Below are 25,366 nucleotides of genomic sequence, written 5' to 3'. Positions count from 1 at the left end.
TAAACATTTTAAATATCTTTTATAAACTGGTCAACACGGCTCAAAACGGCATTATTTCCGGGATTGCCTGCCGGCGTTGGCTGCCATCATGCACTCAATGCCGGTAATAATGCAGTGCTGACCAGTTTATAAAAGATATTTAAAATGTTTATTAGCAACGCCGAGCTTTCAAACCATCCCGTATTTTTGTCCGAAACCCTCGTGCAACTGTGAGTACCTTTGAAATTTCTCTGTGATACTTGTATAACGAACGGTTCGGCCAGAACCAGTCCTTCATGGTCAACATACGTTGGTTTCCTATTGAGGAGCAAGTGACTGTGGATTCACTCTGTGCATCACAGTCACGAAAGGGGCTACTGGTAAAGATATCAGGCCTGATACTACGATATAACCTAGTATCCATATTGAAGGATTTCCCCTAATACTAAAATCAATCATTTGTATTGCCCGTCAGCCAGCCAGCCAGCCAGCCAGCCGGTCAGTCAGCCAGCCAGCCAGCCGGTCAGTCAGCCAGCCAGCCGGTCAGTCAGCCAGCCAGCCAGTCAGTCAGCCAGCCAGCCAGCCGGTCAGTCAGCCAGCCGGTCAGCCAGCCAGTCAGTCAGCCAGCCGGTCAGTCAGCCAGCCAGTCAGTCAGTCAGTCAGCCAGCCACTTCTCTCTCTGTGTCTCTTAATTAGAGCCAGTGTAAATGGTGTTAATGGAATTGTGCAGAGGGCTCATTCATCTGGTTTTATTACTGGGTGACATTGTGAACGTGTGGCAGTCTGTTCCATTTGTCACCAGCCTCGTTCCCTGATAACAGGCATTTGTCACCGTCCCCACTCCACCGTTAATGCCATCAGCGCCGGCGACAGCGTCTTGGCGAGGGACCCAGAGATGCAATAGCACACACATGCATGTACGCGTGCGTGCACACACACACACAGTCACACACACACACACACACACATACACAGACACACACACACACAAATACACACACACACGCACACACACACAATTCAGGCTTGCATGACCACAGGGACACATACTGCAATAAGGATCCAAACATAGCTTATTAGGGCAGACTTGCTGCCATTAATTACAATGCTGTGGTGTGTGTGCGTGTTTGTGAGGGAGGGAGTGAGGGAGGGAGGAAAGGAGGGAGGGAGAGTGAGACAGAGTGCAGCAAGAGCATGTTTAGACTGTGTGAACAGCGAGAGGAATGTGTCTATGTATGACAGTGATTTTGTATCGTCAGTGTAGTATGAATACACACACACACACACTACAGATAGTACTGTACATTAGTACACGGCATAGTATTGTGTATTGTATATTATATGGTAACTCAGAACATTGTACATATGTCTATACCGAACAACTGTGACCTCATTTTCTTCTTCTAAATTCATGCTATATTATGTTATTATGTTATTTGATACTATCTTGTCTAGCACAGTCTCTGGAGCGTAACAGTAAGAAGCATTTTGTATGAAAGTATTCTGTACTTCTGTATGACAACTATTAAAGAACTTGAACTTGAACACTGGGGATATACTACAGCAATACTATAAGGTTTTTCACGTCAAGGACCCCATGGCTTGTTACAAATTAGGCCGCGGATTTAACAAGGCTTTGATCCCATTTACACCTGGTATTAACACGTGACCGATCTGACATCGCCCCTCGCATTTACACCTTGCATTAACACGCGTTTTCCCCAGATAAGACATCCAGCTACAGATCACGTTTCAATGCAAGGTGTAAATGTGGCGTTTGTCTCAGGGGCCGCTATCTGATAAGAGTTCTGTTGTTAGATATGACTGTGGCTAGGATTCTATACCTGCGATACAAGTGTGTGTGCCTAACCTATGATCAGAATAGTCACTCTCATTTATTTGCTCATTGGCCTAAACTTTCATAGATTAAATCATGAAATTAAACTATTCCCACTATACTATTTTCATTCTGACCTCCTGGAACCCCCGGGAATACCCCTGGGGGTCCCCGGACCCCACGTTGAGAACCACTGGCCTATGATCTCTGGACTTGGGGTTATGGTTAAGCAAGGGGTGGGTTTATATAGGGTTAAAAGTAAGGGGTGGGTTCATAAGATGCCTGGCTTTTTGGGAGTCTGATCTCTGTCTCTTTCTGAGCAGGAGTATAACTATTCCAATTCTGGCCACCAGGGGTCAGAACTGACCTTTAGGAAGCAGGTCTACCTGGATATAGGCTGGTAAAGCTATGCCTCCTAAAGTGTGAAAACGGAAGTACAGGAAGTACCGGCTACAGGCTTTCCGGTTTCGACAAAACAATTATAGAAATGTGTGAAGTGCACAATATTTCCTCGTTTAAGCCACTGCAACGGCTTTGCCTGAAGAATTTACTACATGACTGATTCTAACTTGTTTGCCGACAGGATTCGGGAAAAGTTTGGTCCGTTCGGAGGCAGCTTCCAGGGGAAGTACATACACCGGAAATTCACACTTTCGATTGTAGTGCTTTACCAGTCTTTATCTCACGGAGGAGATAAAACTGGGAATGAGGTTAACCTGGATAGAGGATGATTTCAGTTTGTTTTAGAGAGAAGGGGGGAGTGTGTGCATAGTGTACATGGAGCTCCAATGTGCTTCTTTGCATCTTCAAAAGATATTAGGAGAATGAGAATGAGGCAGCAACATTTGAGCAAAATGACAACAATGCCAATCATAACGGCTGGGTATCAATTTTTTAATTCATCATGTACTTCATAAAGCTTTGCATTTAAGAGTGTTCTCGTAACATATTTGAATGTACAAAATTCAAATACAGCTATATTATATATTAGAAAATAAAACTCTGGCTTTTGATAAAGCCATAAGTATAAAATACACACAGCTAAACCCTGTTCAAAAAATTTACAGATTTGGCAATACAAACAATGGGTACACTGTGCAGTCTTTAAAATGACTGCTAAATAATATGGAATTACTTACTCAAGGCTTGAACGGACATGATTAACACAAAACATTTAAACTGAAATTATAACTTTGCCAAAAACAAAACCTAAACTAAAACTACAACTTTACAACTGGGATACAAAAAGAAACATGAGAATTGGGAATTGACACAAATTATTTGCATATTATTGCTTTCCCCCATACAGAAACAAAAGACAAAGATTCTAATTCAATTGTTAATTTCTCTCACTCATTCATACTCATGCTCGCATGCCTGAATAATTTTAAATTGCTTCCTCTCCCATTTTTCATCAAGTGTCTTTTCGATGTGTACATTTTTAAAACACAGGAGACAAAGGAAGCTGTTGGAAGACTATTGGGATGTCTGACATGGACGTTTCAGCAGCCCAGCCCAGAAGCAAACCCCGAAGCCCCTTCCACCAGGACAACAACACAAGACCCCGAAGCCCCTTCCACCAGGACAACAACACAAGACGCCGTCTTGCTTGTCCAATATCTACTGTTTCTGAGGTCTGTCGAAGATTGACCTGTGATCCCAGAGTGTACCTTTTCAAAAACACAGACTCAGATCTGTACACTTCCAGTGGGAACCCTTTTGGTTCCATGTAGAACTGAAACACTACAGATTTTAGAAGGTTACTGTGTGAAATACTGTTGTGGTAACTGGGTCACCATGACCACGACACCTATGCAGAGCTGCCTCTACACCTGCACGTCATACAGCCGGGGAAACAGCTCTGCCCAAAATGCCTTAGAACTATATCACTTTACTGACGGTAATATCTGTGTTCAGTGTGTTCATGGTATCAGGAATAACCAAATATTACACTTGTCTGAATATTCACAAGTTATGCAGTCATACAGTTGTCAGAAAGGTAAACAGACTATCTTTATGACTGTGTTCATTGTCTCATTCACACAAGTGAATAAACATGGCTGCACAGATGCCGTGAAGTGAAATGATTGAACTCCTTACAACTAATTTTCGGTTCTTATTTGTAAAGTAAACAAGATGGGGAACAGTTATTATAATATTATTTATTCAATATGTTAAGGGAATATAATAGGAGTATAAGCAGCACTGGTTAGTTTACTTCTCTGGACAGAGATGTTTGACAGTGGAACGTCTTCCAAATCGCTGCATAGGAGTGTGCACTAACACATTTATTCAATAGAGGCCTCTCACGGAATCTTTTAGAATGCCCATTATTCCTCCATGATGGAAGAGACAGCGGTTGCTCTGTGCAAAACAGCAGTTGCTATATGTTGATATACTGTAATGAGAAATATGTCAACACAAATGTAAGAATTTAATGTCTTATTATTATTTGATCTTGTAAACAAATCACTGTGGAACAGTAATATCATTATTTTCCAACATTTTACCAACTCTACCACTGCACAGAAATGAGACATTTTCTTTCAAAAGTTGTAACCAATGGTTACAGGCAGCCATGCTGGAAGGAAGAGAACTACACACACGTTCCGTGCAAGGCCTCTATTTGGGTCCTAGGCTGAGACCTCTGGCCTTTGTAGTTCATGTAGTGTGGAAGGGAGCAAGGGAGCAAGGGGAGGTGATGGAAAGACTCATTTCTGGACAGACCCTAGGGCACAGAGGAGGAGCTGTCAAAGTCCAGAGAGCCGTTGGCCAGGGTACCATAGCCGTTCATCTTCCGCAGCTTGAGCACGTCCATGTGACCCAGGCTCTGGGTCTCCGGGACAGCCTCCTTCTTGGCGAACATCCGGCTGATCTCCACAAATGTCTTGTTCTTGGTCTCGGGGATGATGAAGTAGACGTAGGCTGCCACCACCAGACACACGGTGGAAAACACCAAGTAGCAGTAGGACCCTGCAAACATCTGAGGGATGGATGGACAGAGAGATAGATGAATATAGACGTGGTCTATAGACATGCTGCTGCTTCCACTCTAAAGCCTCTGGACTCCCACCCTACATCACCTCATTGCTGGATTGGAGTTCTGGACCGTATCATTATTGGCTCTGGTGATTGGCTTATACACTTAAGGTTCCTAGAGTTTGCACTGAATTAGGAAAATCTGCTTTTAGCTTCTGTGCCCCAGAAACATGGAATGTTTTGCAATGCACTTTAAAACTCAATTCATTAGTGTCTATTGGTCAGGTAAAATCGTTAATAGCACTTCACCACAGTCTGCCCTATGCCCCCCAACGGGGTAAAGAGGATTAAGTCAAGTAAGTCAAGTCACAGTCTGCAGTTGTTTTTAATTATTTTAAATATTTAATTGATTGACTTTCTGTTTCTAAAAATTGTTTTATTAAACATTTTGTATTTATTTATTTATAATGAATGAATGAATCGATGGGGGACCAGTCCCAAATGGTCATCTACAGACATTTTGCTCCTCAGTGGGAAATAGAGTCAACAGCATTGTCTTCTTTGCCAAATGGAGGTGGCCATGCTTGGCAGAGACATTATCTTGAGCAGTGGAAAGGGGAGAGGCAGTATTGGGTCAGCAGTTAGGTGCTACATACACCATCAGAAAGCTGGGACCCTAAGGGCTCATTTGAGATGCAGCTCAAAACTTTTGTATCTATTAATATGCAATAACGATTATGTTTTGAATCTCGCCTGTTTAAAGGGGCTTGATGGCTTAATGATGGCCATTTCCATGCTCAATTATGTCTCATAAGTTGCTGCAGTAATTTCTGGGTTGATACCATTTATTACACAGATGTGGCGCAAAACTGAACCTGTTTGTAAAGTTTAATGAGGTTGTAATTATCCTAGGTCACAATAGATCATTTTATACCATGAGGTAAAAAAATTAAATGGCTACTACCGATCACAGATTGTAAACAGTATGTTTACAAATGTCTGTAATAAATTGAAAGACACTCCCTCAGAACAATCATTGTCCCCTACCTCTGTCCACATGGTGGTTGGAGCATTGATTATTATTGTTATTATTATCCCCACCAGGTGGTAGCCTGGGGGGATTATGCGTTTGGTTGCCTCTCTCAGTCTGCGTGATTCTATCTGTCTGCAGCTAATGTCTGCAGCAGCTCATCGGCTGACAGCAGACCAGGGACCTGAATGCTGGAATATTTTTATGATAAGTATTTTATTCATTTATCATTGTCTATTGAAATACATATTCAGTATGAAGTTACACAGGGCAATACAACACAGGTTCCCTGGTAATCAGCTCACTGGCACCTGTTTACAACATGCTATAGTGAACCTATTGCCATTGATATATCCATGCATTAAAAAACATTAATAATTTCCATCATTGTCCACTGATAAGCCAAATATAACTCCTGCCCACTTTCATATCAGGACCTGTTTGTTGTAGAGACATATGGGAGGTGTCAATGAACTTAATGTTTCATTGGTTTATTCCACCCAAATAGTTTTAAAGGTTTATTCCACCCAATAGTGTAATAGTGTGTAATAGTGTAATAGTAATAGTGTAATAGTGTGTAATAGTGTAATAGTGTGTAATAGTATACTAGTGTGTAATAGTGTAATGGTGTGTGGTGTGTAATAGTTTAATAGTGTATAATAGTGTAATGTGGGAGTAATATTACGGGGAGATCTGCTTTCATTGGTCTATGTTTGCCCCGCCTCCTACAATTAAGGCTGTGTAGGCTACTAAAAAAGAAATGTGTGACTGCCGCGTGGTCATTTGTGCTCTACTGAGCACACCTTTCTAGTTATAACACTAGTTTAAAGCTGCACTGTGGAAGATGAGCACTCTGTAACCATGAGAGATACCTAACTGCACTGTGTCTAATATGGAGAAGAGAAAACCAAAAAAAGGTACATTTCTTCTTTACATTTAAAACGTTATGCTGTAGAAATGAGACCATAGCCTTTTATGGATTTGGAAGCTTTAGTGGTAAAATTCTAAGATGGGATTCCACAAAACACACATGAAAGGGTAAAAAAAAGACAAGAGTCTAGTGAGGGGGCGGAGTCAGGAGAGCTCACCTGTAGGAAGGGGAAGACGAAGCCCACAGTGAAGTTGGACATCCAGTTGAGGGCCCCTCCTACTGTGTAGGCTGCCGGACGATGGGATTGCTTAAAGAGCTCAGCTGTGATCAGGAAGGGAACGCCCGCTGCAAGAAACAGGCATTTCAATGATTTCTTTCTTTCTTTTTTTTTACCTACTTTTTCTTCTCCTTTTTCTGTGATTTTCTCCCATCCCAATTTTTCTCTCGTGCCAATTCTCCCTCCCCTGTCCTGATCATTGCTCGCATGTGCCCCCCACTGGCCGGTCGTAGGGAGGATAGAAGCCCATCGCATGTCCCCTCCGATACATGTGGAGGCAGCCAGCCACTTCTTTTCACCTGCCAGCGCGGACTCTCATTGGCGAGGTGTAACGTGTGGGAGGCTCACACTGCCCCCGCCATTTTCCTGTCTTTGCTGTGCAGGCGCCCTGACCGACTGTAGGAGTCGCTGTTTACAACGACCAGATTACCACCAATCGACTCCCCTCCCGCTGACTCTGCCAATTGAGTCAGTATGACGGCCGGCCAAAGCCGGAGGCACCGCTGACAGCCGGATTCGAGACCGGTGTCTCGTTGGTGACGAGCGCAATGTCCACTGCACCACCCAGCCCCTGATTTCTTTCTTTCTTTTTTTTATTGATCTTTTTCCCCCTCCTTTTTCCTCCGATTTTCTCCCATCCCAATGTTAGTCGTTATGCCAATTCCCAATCCCCTTCCTGGTCGCTGCGCACTTACCCCCCACAGTCGGTCTGGGAGAGTGGAGGCTACCACGTGCTTCCTCCGACACACGTCCAGCCAATCAACCGCTTCTTTTCACCTGGCAGCGCGGATTCTCACTGAGAGGGCGTAGCGTGTGGAAGGATCACACTATCCCACTTAGATCCTATCCACGCTTAGCAGGCGCCCCGACCGAACTGTAGGAGTCGCTGTTTACAACGACCCGGACCCACCCCGCCAGCTTCTCCCACCCTCTAATACTGCCAATTGTATTAGTGTGAACGGCCAGCCAAGCTGGTGACAACCCCGGAGCTGTGAGCTGGATTCGAACAGGCGAATCCAGCCGCTCGGGGGTTGGTGACGAACGCAATCTCCGTTACGCCACCTGACCGCCCTTGATTTCTTTCTTTCTAATTTAACCTTTTCTTAAACAGCTTAGTCCCATTGAGATTAACATCTCTTTCCAATAAAGACCTGGCCAGGAAGGGCAGCAGCAGCACAGAGTTTCAGACATAAAACCCACACCAAGACAGTCAAGCTAAAAGTACAGGGGAAAAATATGAATTGATATTAGAAATATGAATGCTATATATCATATTACCAATTAAAACATTTGCAATAATCAATTACATTTACGCCCAACAGGCATGGGACATAATGTAAACGCATTCAGATTCAAGAGACCTTTCAGTTAGTATGTGCTCAACTGATAATCAGGTTGATATACTGTATATACAGCACTATTAGCAGAGAGCACAATGACATAAAGTAACAACAATACTGAATGAATGAATGAATGAAAACTTTATTAACAGATTGCAGAATGGGTACAGTACAGTACAGCTCAATACATACAATTGTTAAGGGGATGCAGACCAGAGAAAGACTTTCGTCTTGTTTACATCAGGGTCCCCCATTTTCAATTCATCGTACTACGCTCACCGCTTGGCCATCCTGACACCGGTTCCTGACAGGCAGCGAGCGAGCGAACTGGAGATTAAATCGCGCGCGACACTGTCCTGATATGACGCGGCGCGTGTCCGAGTGTGTCTGTGTGTGTGTTTACCTGGAAGCACACAGGGGGAAAGCAGCCTGCGATTCTTGACCAATAAAAAGTGTTTAGGGGCGGTACTCGGCCGCGTAATCGCTCAACTAGAGACACAGCAAGCGAATATTTGAGGGGGGGACGACATCGCCGGTCAGTTCGCTGTCGCTCGCGGCAGGTCAGGATAGTCTGATTGAAACGAATACATTTTAATCATTTTCGCAATCACGCTCGCTCGCGTCGCTGCCTGTCAGGAAGGGGTGTGAGACCTACCTCCTGAAACCCTCTTACAGCTATTATCAACATTTCCCAGGGCAGGCTACCAAATATGAAAACCAGGAGCTTCCTCATTTGTATGTATCTCCCATGGCAAATTTTCTTTCAAATATAAGGGTGTGATTCATTGGAATGACTATCAAAATAATAAAAAAAAATTTATCTGAATGTTTTTACGCATTCCTAGGTTCCTAATTGACTAAGATTGAACATAGATAACTTTTGTGTCAGTATTTCTGTCCCTCCCCTCTGTGATGTTTACAGTTTTTCCCTCTGTGATGTTTACAGTTTTCTTTCACAATTGTCTTAAATTTGAGCTAATAGAAAGCTAACATAATGTTTTAGTTTTTTGTTGAGTGGATTTTCTGTTATATAGTCGTACTGGCGAATCGCGTCTTGCTCTTCGCCATCGAGATGTACCTCATCTCCAGTACCTACTGTACTTCATTAACGAAAAACAAATGCACCCAGCATCTGACCAGGCCCCGCCCCAGTGCCGTACTATAAGGCAGCAGGCGTGGTCACCACTCGCCCTTCCTCTATTTCGTTTCCATCATGGCGGATGCTTGCACCCTGTGAACTAGCGTTATGAAAAGTATAAGAAAAATTGCGCAATGTTGGGTATTCGCCGAAGATTTGCCAGCCCCTGGAATCTTCTCGGCATGTTCCAACGGCACGTCGGGTCTGTCCTGGTGTTCCTCGTCTCTTGGCAGCGGTTCGAGGGACAGCGTGCAATGTTTAGCTATCGAGCTAACTCGCACCAGGTAGGCTCTGTGCCATCAGGCATTAACGCTGGTGTTAGTAATGCTGCTTGTTGTTCTGTTGGCATGGGTAAATGGGCTGAGGTCTAGGGCTGGTGTGCTGTTTGTGAATATTATGAATGAATGCAGGACTGGTTCTTTGGTCCGCATCCCCTTAACATTGTGTGTATGGGCTAGCCCATTCTACAGTATATTGGTGGTGTTTAGTTCATTTATTCATTAACCCCTTCATGGTGCACACCACAGTGGCGGTTGCTGGTTGCAACCACTACTGGTGCTCCGTGTTTAGCATCAGTCCTTTGCTTTTGACATGTTGAAACAGTGCCCCGCCCGGCCGACGGCCATTGAGGTGGGTCGGCCCGGCGAGTGGCTGGTGGGCTGTTAAAGCCTGTACCGCCACGGTATGGAATTGGCAGCGATTAGTAACTGTGTTTGAATTGCTGTTTTTTTTGTAGAAAATGGTGTCTGGTGGCGGGGCCTTGAGTGCCAGCCAACGTCGGAACATCGCGCAAGGTTGTTGACGTTATTAGCTTTGACCTAGCCGCAAGCTATAACCGCAGGGAGGTTCCCTCCTCAGGGCTCCCCTCTCCGCAGAGGATCTTGGTCTTCTGCTGGAGCACGGGCGGTATTTGTCCTAGGCCCCACACCGCCAGAGGTGAGAGCACGGCCTCGTCAGCGACTATGGCGGGGCCCTCGACAGGCGGCCATGTTTCCCCCGCCAGAGGTATCCTGGGCGTTGAGTCAACAGGTGTCCACAAGGCCGACAGCCTTGGCGGCCAAGGGATCGGCCATGTTGGATGAGCACGGCCTGAGAAACCGTCGCCGTCCTGCCGCGAGCAGCCCGCTCTCCGATCACTCCTTCCCCCAACACCAGCGGAAAAGGGGCTCTGATTTGTTTCCTTTGGCTGCGGGCCGCAAGCCTTCGTTGAAGCGCATGCGGCCCCACGTTTCGCTTCTCATGGGGACAGAGGCTGACACCCAGTTGATGGCTGAGCCTGGGTCTGTCCGTGAGAATGTTGTGCTGTCAAGCGGCTCCCACACCATAAGCTGTGTTTGGTTGAGCCTGGTGTTACGTCTGTCAACTACAAGTGTTGTCAGCAGGGGGGCTCGAGACCTTTTTGAGGCACACAGTGCGGGCTTCCCCGACCTCGCCTTCGCCAGGCCGGGTATCATGTTGGTGCCTCCCACTCCTGAAAGATTGGCAGTGGTCTCGCAGGCGCGCGTGATTTGGGTGGTAGTAATATCACTGCAGGGCTACGGTGTGTAGGAACCCATGGGGGCCTCACACCTTGCATGTCCAGCTGCAGAACAACTCCTCAGCATGTTCTGGAGGGGTGTTCAGTAGGGGAGCTTTTGTCACCTAGACTGATGTCAGCTTCCCCCGTATCAAACCGGCCCTTTCTGTCGGGGTCCCCCCCTTGGGTGCGATTGCCTTGTGGGTAGTGTCAGGGTCCGACCCGACTCCACGGAACGCTCTGCTCGCACGGGTCCAGAGTTGGCTACGCACAGCGGGTGGGACCGGGCCACCTATCTACAGTTCCTAGCGGACCTGTGCCAAATGGCGGCGGGTGCGTTGGGAGTATCATCACATATGGCTACAGCAGTACCATATGTCGAGGTGGATGGAGAGAACGCTGTGGCGGGGACTTGTATTTACATAACCCCACCCGTTTTCGGGTTTGGTACAGACCCTATTGTCAGGGTCACCAGCAGTGACAGCTCTGGTCAACGAGATCCAATCTCTGTGGACGAAGCAAGCCATCGTCGTGGCGTTTTCCTCCCAGTATTCTCTTGTGCCCGAGAAATCGGGAGGGGGGGGGGGTGTCAGACCCATGCTGGACCTGTCCCATGGGAAGGTTCAGCATTTTTTGGATCATCTCCTACCTGTTGAACACTGTCAGGTGGGGGCCTGGTTTCCTGCATAGACCTGTAGGATGCATATTCGCATTCCCCGATCTTCCATCCTAGGGCTTACCTATGCTTCCTTTGCAGGGTTTAGCGTATGAGTACCAGAGGCTGCCGTTCGGCTTTTCTCTGGCTCCCCGCATCTTCACCAAGTGTGTGGAGGCCGCACTGGGGCCTCTGCATCGTCAGGGGTTACGGAGTGTATTCTGCCCTGACGACGTTCTGGTCCTTGGCGGTCAAGGTGGATCGTCAGGTCTCATACCAGACAGGTGGTGGAATTCCTACCAGCCTTGATTTCTTTCTTTCTAATTTAACCTTTTCTTAAACAGCTTAGTCCCATTGAGATTAACATCTCTTTCCAATAAAGACCTGGCCAGGAAGGGCAGCAGCAGCACAGAGTTTCAGACATAAAACCCACACCAAGACAGTCAAGCTAAAAGTACAGGGGAAAAATATGAATTGATATTAGAAATATGAATGCTATATATCATATTACCAATTAAAACATTTGCAATAATCAATTACATTTACGCCCAACAGGCATGGGACATAATGTAAACGCATTCAGATTCAAGAGACCTTTCAGTTAGTATGTGCTCAACTGATAATCAGGTTGATATACTGTATATACAGCACTATTAGCAGAGAGCACAATGACATAAAGTAACAACAATACTGAATGAATGAATGAATGAAAACTTTATTAACAGATTGCAGAATGGGTACAGTACAGTACAGCTCAATACATACAATTGTTAAGGGGATGCAGACCAGAGAAAGACTTTCGTCTTGTTTACATCAGGGTCCCCCATTTTCAATTCATCGTACTACGCTCACCGCTTGGCCATCCTGACACCGGTTCCTGACAGGCAGCGAGCGAGCGAACTGGAGATTAAATCGCGCGCGACACTGTCCTGATATGACGCGGCGCGTGTCCGAGTGTGTCTGTGTGTGTGTTTACCTGGAAGCACACAGGGGGAAAGCAGCCTGCGATTCTTGACCAATAAAAAGTGTTTAGGGGCGGTACTCGGCCGCGTAATCGCTCAACTAGAGACACAGCAAGCGAATATTTGAGGGGGGGACGACATCGCCGGTCAGTTCGCTGTCGCTCGCAGCAGGTCAGGATAGTCTGATTGAAACGAATAAATTTTAATCATTTTCGCAATCACGCTCGCTCGCGTCGCTGCCTGTCAGGAAGGGGTGTGAGACCTACCTCCTGAAACCCTCTTACAGCTATTATCAACATTTCCCAGGGCAGGCTACCAAATATGAAAACCAGGAGCTTCCTCATTTGTATGTATCTCCCATGGCAAATTTTCTTTCAAATATAAGGGTGTGATTCATTGGAATGACTATCAAAATAATAAAAAAAAAATTATCTGAATGTTTTTACGCATTCCTAGGTTCCTAATTGACTAAGATTGAACATAGATAACTTTTGTGTCAGTATTTCTGTCCCTCCCCTCTGTGATGTTTACAGTTTTTCCCTCTGTGATGTTTACAGTTTTCTTTCACAATTGTCTTAAATTTGAGCTAATAGAAAGCTAACATAATGTTTTAGTTTTTTGTTGAGTGGATTTTCTGTTATATAGTCGTACTGGCGAATCGCGTCTTGCTCTTCGCCATCGAGATGTACCTCATCTCCAGTACCTACTGTACTTCATTAACGAAAAACAAATGCACCCAGCATCTGACCAGGCCCCGCCCCAGTGCCGTACTATAAGGCAGCAGGCGTGGTCACCACTCGCCCTTCCTCTATTTCGTTTCCATCATGGCGGATGCTTGCACCCTGTGAACTAGCGTTATGAAAAGTATAAGAAAAATTGCGCAATGTTGGGTATTCGCCGAAGATTTGCCAGCCCCTGGAATCTTCTCGGCATGTTCCAACGGCACGTCGGGTCTGTCCTGGTGTTCCTCGTCTCTTGGCAGCGGTTCGAGGGACAGCGTGCAATGTTTAGCTATCGAGCTAACTCGCACCAGGTAGGCTCTGTGCCATCAGGCATTAACGCTGGTGTTAGTAATGCTGCTTGTTGTTCTGTTGGCATGGGTAAATGGGCTGAGGTCTAGGGCTGGTGTGCTGTTTGTGAATATTATGAATGAATGCAGGACTGGTTCTTTGGTCCGCATCCCCTTAACATTGTGTGTATGGGCTAGCCCATTCTACAGTATATTGGTGGTGTTTAGTTCATTTATTCATTAACCCCTTCATGGTGCACACCACAGTGGCGGTTGCTGGTTGCAACCACTACTGGTGCTCCGTGTTTAGCATCAGTCCTTTGCTTTTGACATGTTGAAACAGTGCCCCGCCCGGCCGACGGCCATTGAGGTGGGTCGGCCCGGCGAGTGGCTGGTGGGCTGTTAAAGCCTGTACCGCCACGGTATGGAATTGGCAGCGATTAGTAACTGTGTTTGAATTGCTGTTTTTTTTGTAGAAAATGGTGTCTGGTGGCGGGGCCTTGAGTGCCAGCCAACGTCGGAACATCGCGCAAGGTTGTTGACGTTATTAGCTTTGACCTAGCCGCAAGCTATAACCGCAGGGAGGTTCCCTCCTCAGGGCTCCCCTCTCCGCAGAGGATCTTGGTCTTCTGCTGGAGCACGGGCGGTATTTGTCCTAGGCCCCACACCGCCAGAGGTGAGAGCACGGCCTCGTCAGCGACTATGGCGGGGCCCTCGACAGGCGGCCATGTTTCCCCCGCCAGAGGTATCCTGGGCGTTGAGTCAACAGGTGTCCACAAGGCCGACAGCCTTGGCGGCCAAGGGATCGGCCATGTTGGATGAGCACGGCCTGAGAAACCGTCGCCGTCCTGCCGCGAGCAGCCCGCTCTCCGATCACTCCTTCCCCCAACACCAGCGGAAAAGGGGCTCTGATTTGTTTCCTTTGGCTGCGGGCCGCAAGCCTTCGTTGAAGCGCATGCGGCCCCACGTTTCGCTTCTCATGGGGACAGAGGCTGACACCCAGTTGATGGCTGAGCCTGGGTCTGTCCGTGAGAATGTTGTGCTGTCAAGCGGCTCCCACACCATAAGCTGTGTTTGGTTGAGCCTGGTGTTACGTCTGTCAACTACAAGTGTTGTCAGCAGGGGGGCTCGAGACCTTTTTGAGGCACACAGTGCGGGCTTCCCCGACCTCGCCTTCGCCAGGCCGGGTATCATGTTGGTGCCTCCCACTCCTGAAAGATTGGCAGTGGTCTCGCAGGCGCGCGTGATTTGGGTGGTAGTAATATCACTGCAGGGCTACGGTGTGTAGGAACCCATGGGGGCCTCACACCTTGCATGTCCAGCTGCAGAACAACTCCTCAGCATGTTCTGGAGGGGTGTTCAGTAGGGGAGCTTTTGTCACCTAGACTGATGTCAGCTTCCCCCGTATCAAACCGGCCCTTTCTGTCGGGGTCCCCCCCTTGGGTGCGATTGCCTTGTGGGTAGTGTCAGGGTCCGACCCGACTCCACGGAACGCTCTGCTCGCACGGGTCCAGAGTTGGCTACGCACAGCGGGTGGGACCGGGCCACCTATCTACAGTTCCTAGCGGACCTGTGCCAAATGGCGGCGGGTGCGTTGGGAGTATCATCACATATGGCTACAGCAGTACCATATGTCGAGGTGGATGGAGAGAACGCTGTGGCGGGGACTTGTATTTACATAACCCCACCCGTTTTCGGGTTTGGTACAGACCCTATTGTCAGGGTCACCAGCAGTGACAGCTCTGGTCAACGAGATCCAATCTCTGTGGACGAAGCAAGCCATCGTCGTGGCGTTTTCCTCCCAGTATTCTCTTGTGCCCGAGAAATCGGGAGGGGGGGGGGGGTGTCAGACCCATGCTGGACCTGTCCCATGGGAAGGTTCAGCATTTTTTGGATCATCTCCTACCTGTTGAACACTGTCAGGTGGGGGCCTGGTTTCCTGCATAGACCTGTAGGATGCATATTCGCATTCCCCGATCTTCCATCCTAGGGCTTACCTATGCTTCCTTTGCAGGGTTTAGCGTATGAGTACCAGAGGCTGCCGTTCGGCTTTTCTCTGGCTCCCCGCATCTTCACCAAGTGTGTGGAGGCCGCACTGGGGCCTCTGCATCGTCAGGGGTTACGGAGTGTATTCTGCCCTGACGACGTTCTGGTCCTTGGCGGTCAAGGTGGATCGTCAGGTCTCATACCAGACAGGTGGTGGAATTCCTACCAGCCTGGGGTTTGCTGTAGTCAACGGGTGGAGTGCTATGGGCATCCCTCTCAGAGCGTGTTGGTGACACGCTCGGGAGGTTCCGTCCTAGGACGGTTACGGCACTGTCCGTGATACGCCTGCTCGGTATGATGGCATCTGCTCATTCCGTGGTCCCTCTTGGCCTCCTCGTCACCCCAGGAGGAGGTTACGGAGGTGGTTTTTTTCCAGTATGGAAATAGACCCGGTGAGAGGCAAGTGGAAGCGGCTAAGGTTCCCGTGTCAGTACTGGGGGACCTCGCCCCCTGGGGAGGGCCTGGGGTCCTCACCAGGGGGGTCCCCATGGGCAGTAGGCTGTCACACGTCACGTTTTTCACCGACGCCTCCCTTGCTGGAGACGCGTCGGGCCAACGCAGTAGGGGGCAGCTGGCAAGCCATGCTGCCCGGTCTGCACTACGTTCAATGTGTTGGTATTAAAGGCGGTCCTTCTGGTCCTCAAACGGTGTTTGATCAGGACGGACAATACGACGTCAGCGTCGTATATCGACAGACAGGGAGGAGTACGCTCCCCCGTCTGCACCGGGCGGCGGGCGGCTGGCTATGGGCGTTCTCTGTTGTAGTTTTGGCTGGGTTCCGTATAGCAATAACTTGACAACACACACAAGCTCAGTTGGTAGCCACAGCAACAGGTTTAGTGAACGTCAGGTCAGGAATGCACAACAGACATCATTAGTCGATCACAACACTCTTCAACACCGTGCTCTTAATCGAACCCGAGTACCATATATCACATCCCCCTTTCTTAAGGAAAAGTTATTACTTTTAGTAAAAGTTATTACTCTCTTACTGCAGACCATAATTAGCAAAATACTTCAATCACCTTTCCCAATAGCTTACCAACAGGAATAATGTAACAAATAATAAATTTATATTGTCAGTATCAGTTGCTTGGGGCCAGAGGTTCCAGAACATAGCCCACCGGTGGAGCTCAACCTTCAGCGTTGGCTCGTGTCATAATCGCTGTCGCTGTATCTCACAGGCGGCACGACAGCTCTCCCAGATCTGGTGCGGCATGTAGGGGAGTCACCCGTGCTGGACTGGGAGGGCTGGTTCAGGGCAGGCGGCTCATCCCGCAGAGTCCGTGGCTCGTCCCGCAGAGTCCGTGGCTCGTCCCGCAGAGTTTCTGGCTGGTCGACGGACTCAGGATCAGCATACTCAGGATCAGCATTCTCAAGCAGACTTGGATGAACCGTCCTCAGGTGGCATCTGTTTCTCCTGAAGATCACGCCTGCCGGTGATTCCACACTGTAAGAGCATGGCTCTACTCTCTTGCTCAACACGACAGCAGGCTTCCAGCCTTGCCTTGTTTTCATGTGTACTGTGGTTCCAGGAGTCAGTACCGATAGTGGTCTGGTACCCACATTGTAGTACCTCTCCCGTCGTGCCTGCAGGTGTTGGAGCCTGTCATGTATGTTACTTGGGGTGGATGGCTGCAACACTGCGCTGGTGCACGGCAGCGGGCTTCTCAGGACATGTCCCATCAACATCTGCGCTGGGGAGACATCTAGGCCTGTCACCGGTGTGTTTCTCAATGACAGCAAAGCCAGATGCGGGTCAGTGTCTGTTTTAGCTGCCTTCTTCAGTGTGCGTTTCACCATTTTGACCATACTCTCTGCAAGTCCATTGGACTGTGGGTATCCAGGGCTAGAGTGTGTGATTTTGATGCCCCATTCTGCAGCAAACTTCTGCATCTCACAGCTCGCAAAAGGAACATGATCACTCACTAGCTCTTTGGGGATCCCATGTCTGGAGAAGACTGACTTCATCCTTTGTATGACTGAGTGGGCAGTCTTGTCTGGTTTAGCACTTCTGGGTACTTGGTCAGGTAGTCAACAATCACTAGATAGGATTGTCCATGCAGCTCAAATATGTTGGTCCCCAGTTTCATCCATGGCAGTTCTGGTATCTCATGTGACTGGAGAGGTTCTCTTTGGTTTTGTGGCTGCATTTGTTGACATGTGGCACACATTTCCACTTTTTTCACTATGTCCTGTGCCATTCCTGGCCAGTATAGGACCTTCCTGGCATGGGCTTTCATTCGCTGGACACCTTGGTGTGCAAGATGCAATTTATCCATGATTACTGCTCTCATGCTCTGAGGAATGATGATCTTGTCTTCCGTTATTACTACACCATCTCTGATGCTCACTGTGTGACGCATCGGCCAGTATTGGTGTAATATGCCGTCACAGCGTTGTCTCCATTCTGGCCAGCCCTTTTGGTGTGCTTGTATCACTGCCTGCAACACTTTGTCTGCTGCAGTTGCTTCCTGGAGTTGCTTGAGCATGTTTTCACTCAAAGCATCTGTGGCCTCCATCGCATACACCACTTTCTCCTCAAACAGATTCTCAGTGAGATCTCCAACGTGCCCTTTCACCACTGCTCGAGAGGGTGTGTCGGCAACATGCATGTCTTTTCCTGGAGTGTATGTGATTTCAAGATCATAGCACTGCAGCTGGAGAAGCATCCGCTGTAGTCTAGCTGGTGCTTTGCTTAGATGTTTCTTAAAGATGACTTCCAGAGGTTTATGATCCGACTGCACACTCACTGTCTGCCCATATATGTACTGATGCAAACACAATCGCCAACAGCTCCTTTTCTATTTGAGCATAGTTTTTCTCTGTGTCTGACAATGCTCGGGAGGCATAGCTCAGCGGGTAGCCTTCCTGTAGAATCCATCTTTAGACGCATCCGCTTGGATTGTCAAGGGTTTGTGTTTGTCATAAAACTTGAGACTTGGGGCTTGAATGAGAGCAGCCTTCAGGCTTTCCAGCGCTGCATCATGTTCATGGGCCCACTGCCATGCTGCATCCTTTCTCAGCAGCTGTCTCAGAGGAGTAGTTATGGTGGCTTCCCCCGGAATGTATTGGGCCAAGTATTTTGTCATGCCTAACAATCTCTGGAGGCCTTTCTTGTCTTCCGGTGCCGGCATGTTGGCGATGGCTATCACCTTTGCGTCATCAGGTTTAACACCCTCTGGTGTGATGATGTGGCCCATGTATTTCACTGTGTCGACTTTGAACTGGATTTTGTCTTTGTTGAACTTGACATTGGCAGCTTGTGCCCTCTTCATGACCTGCTGGAGGATTTCAGCGTGCTCTTGGTCTGAGGATGCAGCGATTATCATGTCATCAGCTATGATATGTACCCCTTCTATGTCACCGAAGGTCTCACTGTTCTTCTGCTGAAACACTTCACTGGCTGACTTGATGCCAAATGGCAATCTCTTAAAGCGGTAGCGGCCCCATGGTGTGTTGAATGTACACAGCTCAGACGATGGCTCATCCAGTTTCACTTGCCAATATCCATCCTTCTCATCCAGAATGGTGAAGATAGATTTCCCTGCCAGTTTGCAGCAGACATCGCCTAGAGTGGGAATGGAGTAATGTTGCCTCTGTATGGCCTTGTTCAGATCACAGGGGTCCAAGCACACCCTGAGTGATCTATTTTTTTTTCTGTGATCACCAAACTGCTCACCCATGCTGTTGGGTCATTCACAGGGGTTATTACATCTGCTTCCACAAGGTGCCGCAGTGTGACTTTCAGCCTGTCCAGGACAGCAAGGGGAATCTTCCTGCACCCATGTACCACAGGTGTAACTGCCGGGTCAGTGTGTATGTGATGTACACCTGGGAACTCACCCAGCCCGCAGAAGAGAGATGGGTACATCTCCAGCAACTCCTCTTTAGTGGCTGGAGGTCTCTTCAGCTTCTCTGTTGTGGCTGGAGGTTTCTTCTCAAGTGCATCAATTCGTTTCACAAGCTGCAGTACTTCACTTGCCTCTCTGCCCATGATCGGCACGGTTGACTGGTTGATCACATAGAAATCAATCTTGGCTTTAGCCTTGGCAGTTTCACACATCAGAGTCACGGTCCCTTCAGGCTTCAGACGGTTCCCTCCATAAGCTACCAGCACTGTTCTTGTGGGCTGTAGCTGGATACGACCTGGAAATGTCTTTACAATGGACATAGGCAGCACGTTTCCATCCGCCCCGTGTCAATCTTGAAATTGACCGGGACATTCCTCACATTGGCCATAGTGTACCATGCAGTGTCTTTACTTTTAGTGACTGCATCCACTTCCACACATGACACAGTACCTATAAACAGTGAGTCTACCTCAGTCTCAATGTCGTGGACACCACGTCTTATTACTGTTCTGTATGTTTGGGTGCCCGTCCTGTCAGCTGGTGTGGAACACATCCTCGCAAAATGGTTTTGCCTGTTACATTTGTGGCATACAGCACCATAAGCCGGACACTGGCGTGGTTCATGTGTTCTCCCACACTTGTTGCATTGTGCAATCCACTCTCTGTTTTTCTTTTCTGTCTTCCTGTCTTTGTAGAATCTTCCCCTCTGGTTGAGCTGGAGCTCTACTTATGGCTTGCACATATGATTCACCCACAGCCTGTGTTGTTTGCATAGCTTGTATCTGGCTCCTCGCAGCTTCTGATGCTCTGCACACATCTACTGCTTTCTCAAGGGTTAAATTCTTCTCCCTCAGTAGCCTTTCTTTCAGAGCAGCATTATTCAGGCTGAACACCAATTTATCTCTGATCATTTCGTTCTCACTTATTTTAAACTCACAGTTTCTGCTCTTCTGGCGCAGTTCCGTGACAAACTTGTCCACTGTCATCCCATCAGCCATAGCATGGGACCAGAACTGGTACCGTTCAAAAACAATATTCTTCTGTGGGCTGCAATATGTTTCAAAAACCTTGAGGATTGCATCCACTTTCTCATCGTCACCCTCAACAAATTTGAACGTGTTGAATACATCCAAAGCATCTTCACCAATTGTGTGTAACAGTATGGCCACTTTAATTTTTTCATCCTTTGCAATTGCTCCAGTGGCTGTCATATACAGTTGAAAACGCTGCTCCCACATGCGCCAATTCTCGGCCAGGTTTCCCGTGAGTAGCATGATGACGGTGGTTTGAGCTGCTCCATCTCCTCTGTTCTGTGCTCTGCTGCCACTTCCAGACGCTATTACTAGCATTAGCAACAACTAGCACAACAAAAGTTCATCACTCACTCCGCAAATCCGCTGGGTTTTATAATCCGTGAGATCGGCGTGCGTAGAGTGAAGATTCAGCCACTTCTGACACCATGTTGTAGTTTTGGCTGGGTTCCGTATAGCAATAACTTGACAACACACACAAGCTCAGTTGGTAGCCACAGCAACAGGTTTAGTGAATGTCAGGTTAGGAATGCACAACAGACATCATTAGTCGATCACAACACTCTTCAACACCGTGCTCTTAATCGAACCCGAGTACCATATATCACATTCTCCATCTACGCAGCCTGAGGGCTCTCCACATCCCCGGCAGGGTGAATGTGGGTACAGGTGTGATGTCGCGGGGCGGTCCTCACCCTGACGGGTGGGGATTACGTCCGGACATAGTCAGGCAGGTCTGGGAGCGATGCCGTGCCGCCTGGGATTCTTTCCCCCCATACATCTGTTAGGTCAGTTGTTGGGGCGGGTACGTTGAGGAGCGCAGGTCCTTGATCCTGATTGCGCCGGACCGGGGCGCAGCTGTATGGTTCCCGGTCCTGATCCAGCTCTTGGTAGCCCCGTCGTGGCCTGTTCCTTGGTCATCACGGGCCCACTCTCAAGCGCACGGGTCTCTGTTAGTTCCCTGTGCTGGGCCAGCCGCTGATGGTTTGGCTGGTGAGAGGGTGAGTCTGGAGAGGATGGATCCTTCTGTGGTTGGTACCATCCGGAACACGCATGCTCCCTCCACTATCGCGGGTTACGCGGGTAAGTGGCGTATTTTCCAAGAGTGGTGTAAGGCCACCCTCTTGTGAAGCGTTTCCTGCTTGGCGCTCGCCGCCTTAAGCCGGTGAAACGTTCTCTGGCTCCGAGTTGGGATCTTTAATTGGTCCTCGGTCGGTTGTCCGAGGCCCTGTTTGAGCCTCTTGAGCAAGCGCCTTTGGAACAGCTGTCGTTCAAGACTGCATTCCTGCTGGCCATCACCTCCGCTAAGCGCGTGGGTGAGCTCTGTGCTCTCTCGGTGCGGCCTGAGTGTCTGTCTATTCGTTTCGATAGCGGTGCCACTCTGAGGCCTAACCCAGTCTTCGTGCCAAAAAATATCCGAAGCTCTTTTGCTCCGGGGATATTGTGGTTCAGGCGTTTTCATCCGCCTCCTCACGCTAGTGAGTTAGAGGCGAGTCTTCACCTGTCATGTCCAGTCCGGGCTTGGGGATTTACCTCAGCCGTACTCAGGGCCTCAGGGCTACCGATCAACTTTTTGTCTGTTGCGGTGGCTCTCGCGCTGGTAAGGCACTGTCGAAACAGTGCCTGTCTCATTGGTTGTGCGAGGGCATTGCCCTTTGCTACATGTTGGCTGGGCTGGCCCCCCTGGGGGTGTCAGGGCGCACTCCACTCGTGGGGTGGCGGCCTCTGCCGCCCTGTTAGGAGGGGCCTCGGTGGAGGACATCTGTGCTGCGGTCCTCATGGTCCTCCCCGGGTCCCTTCGTAAGGTTTTACCTCGTGGACATGACCGGGGGTTCTGTTTCCCAGGCGGTTCTGAGGTCTGGAACCTCCCCTGCTTCCCACCTTTTGGTGGGTTAGCAGGGATGTGTGGGTGTGGACCACAAGGTGTTGTGTCACACGTGGTCCCGCCTGTGCTGTGCGTTTAGAGGTTTCTAGATCCCTCTTTTTCGCACTTGGGTGGAGTTGACTGCCGCCCCCTCTTCACTAGGAAGGAGGGGTGATGGGACTCCCCTCCCCCCTGATGTGGGCTTACGGGTCCTCAGGGGGTGCATTTGTCGGTCCTCGCGTCTGCTCTGTCCCCATATCTCGATGGCGAAGAGCAAGACGCGATTCGCCAGTACGACTATATAACGATAGGTTATGTATATAACCTAGTTATATGAGTACTGGCTGAGCGTCTTGCTTTTAGCGCGCCCTGAGGTCCCTTGGGAGGGGTTTTTCTGATGGAAACTTTTTCCGAGGAAGGGCGAGTGGTGACCACGCCTGCTGCCTTATAGTACGGCACTGGGGCGGGGCCTGGTCAGATGCTGGGTGCATTTGTTTTTCGTTAATGAAGTACAGTAGGTGCTGGAGATGAGGTACATCTCGATGGCGAAGAGCAGGACGCTCAGCCAGTACTCATATAACTAGGTTATATACATAACCTATCGTTTCAAGTGGAGGCCTCTCAAAGGCCTGTTTGGCTCTCATTGCCACTTATCTCCCGACAATCTTCTAATTGTTCTTTGTATGTCTTTTAAATGTGCTAAATAAACACTAAAACCAAAACTAAACACCTGTAGCCCAACTGTGAAATATACCGCTCCACTCTACACACACACACGCACACACGCACACGCACACACACACACACACACACACGCACACACATGCACACAATTCTCTCTGGCCTGAGTGATTAAGTGGGCTTAATATGAGCTCCTTATCTGCATACCATCACCCTAAATCACCCAGTCAGTTTTGGTCAGTTTGAAAAATACGCTACCACCATGGGGTTGTGCCACTTCTAACCACCCCGTGAATGAAAGTCATGCATGTTGGCGGAGGTATAACATTTAACTACTGATGAGTGGTAATTTCCGTGATTCATTATTGATGTTCATTTGATTATCCATACTGAGCGGTAGCATTCATCATCTTTCTGACCAATGAGGCATAAGGAAGGATAATTAAGGCCGGGGCCTCAGACAATGTGAACCAATCCACTGAGAACCAGAGCAGCATGTGGGCGGGAGTACTATATATCAAAGAAGACATATTATTAACCAGTGTCCCTGTTATTTGTCTCTCTTACAAGGGAAATACTGTATAGCCTGTATAAATTGCATGGATGTCTCAGTATACATAATTGTTCTGTGTAGTATAGCTGGCCATTTTGGCCTCCAGAGGGCGGTGTTTCATCACAGAAACTCTGTATATCTGATTCTATGCCAGCAAACATTTTGATGCTCATTAGCCATCTACTCTCTGTTGAGCCAGAACATCCAAACAATGACCCAAAAAGTGGTCAAAATCTAAATAATTCTAACGCTGGTATTTAGAGCATTATTTTCTGAGACAAGATTTGGATTTTCAAATGCAACCTGAGAATACAACTGCTTCAAAAATCAGGTAAACACATTTCTAACAGCATTTTCAAAGTTTCAAGTAGAGCTAAATGTTCTCTAGAAGACTTCAGAATGTGATCTCTATTTTAGGTTAGGCTTAGGCAGGGTTAGCTTTATAAACAAATGTGCATAAAAAGTTGCGGAGAATTAAATCAGATTAGGATTTAAACCATGTTCTCTGTATTAGAGCCTTATTAAGAGATTATTGCCCTCAGGAAACCTCACATTTACTGACCTGACGGGGAATGTGCATATATCCCCGGAAACGCGTCATTGTCAGTGTGGGTTCTTACAGATTAAATCTAAACCAAATCCAAACCTGTCATGGGATACATTAGGTCACCGTTTGCCATCATTTACGTTCTGCGTTGAAACATTGAAAATGTAATTCAGTTAATTAAAGAAGAAATGTGATATGGAGCATGGGACAGTCTAGTGCACCTACCTGGGCCGATACAGAAGCCTGCGATGATGCCGACCACACAGCCAACACTGACGTAGCGCATGAACCCTATGTGAGTCTGCAGGGAGAATGAAGAGATCGGTCAAATCCCACTGCTGGTAAAGCAACACACATGAATGAAAGTAACGTACACGCATGCTCGTATTTATGCACACGTACATAGACTCACACACACCCATACATCTGCATGCATGCGCGCACACACACACACACACACACACACACACACACACACACACACACACACACACACACACACACACACACACACACACACACACACACACACACACACACACACACACACACACACACACACACACACACACACACACACACACACACACACACACACACATTTAGAATATTTTATTTATGTCCACATAAAAACAAGGTTTAAAGGACACAAATATTAACAGTGCGCTTGTACATTGTGGGATTATTCGGATACAATCGTGCCACAGTGGCAATCAAAGTTACAGACTCACACGGATGATGAACCTGACAATCAACACACAGCTCATGGGTACAGATAGCAGCGTCTTCTCCAAATTGCCCGGCTGCCAATAATTGCTGACACTGAGCAATATTTAGCTAATTGTTTGGCTCTTCTCTTCGGAAGACCGGCCAACTGAAGGCCTCTAACACCCAACTTATGGACATGACCCAGGCTTCCAAATATGAAGACTAAAAGTTTACAGTTGTAGCCGAGTTGTGAAATGGTATGGTCTAACAATTGATATTTTAACATTTTGGTTGTAAATGCTTCCTCTAGACTGTAGTCAAACGTGCAACCAACTTCCAGGATGAGAACCTCTCTGTTATTCTCATTAACAATAACAACATCGGGGGTGTTTGCTGAAATGTCAGAGAACAGTGAATTGTCCCTACACAGATTGAGCATATATGGCTTCACACACACACACACACACACACACACACACACACACACAC

The 25,366-nt window shown here is 48.0% G+C and overlaps 1 protein-coding gene across 1 annotated transcript in view; it reads right to left on the bottom strand.

Annotated features, from left to right (window-relative positions):
* Window positions 1–4,544: 4,544 nt before the first annotated feature.
* Window positions 4,545–25,366, bottom strand: part of slc2a15a (solute carrier family 2 member 15a) — a gene marked incomplete at both ends in the record, with an annotated part of 94,323 nt that continues 73,501 nt past the window's right edge. The window contains 3 exons of the mRNA XM_084321747.1: window positions 4,545–4,799; window positions 6,914–7,041; window positions 24,395–24,470. Coding sequence (XP_084177873.1) covers window positions 4,545–4,799; window positions 6,914–7,041; window positions 24,395–24,470 — 459 coding nt within the window. The remainder of the gene's footprint in view (window positions 4,800–6,913; window positions 7,042–24,394; window positions 24,471–25,366) is intronic.

This window comes from Notolepis coatsorum (assembly GCF_963971535.1).
Source record: "Notolepis coatsorum genome assembly, chromosome: 9".
Classification (NCBI taxonomy): domain Eukaryota; kingdom Metazoa; phylum Chordata; class Actinopteri; order Aulopiformes; family Paralepididae; genus Notolepis; species Notolepis coatsorum.
Note: the sequence above shows the minus strand (reverse complement) of the source record. Positions and strands in the feature narration are given on the sequence as shown.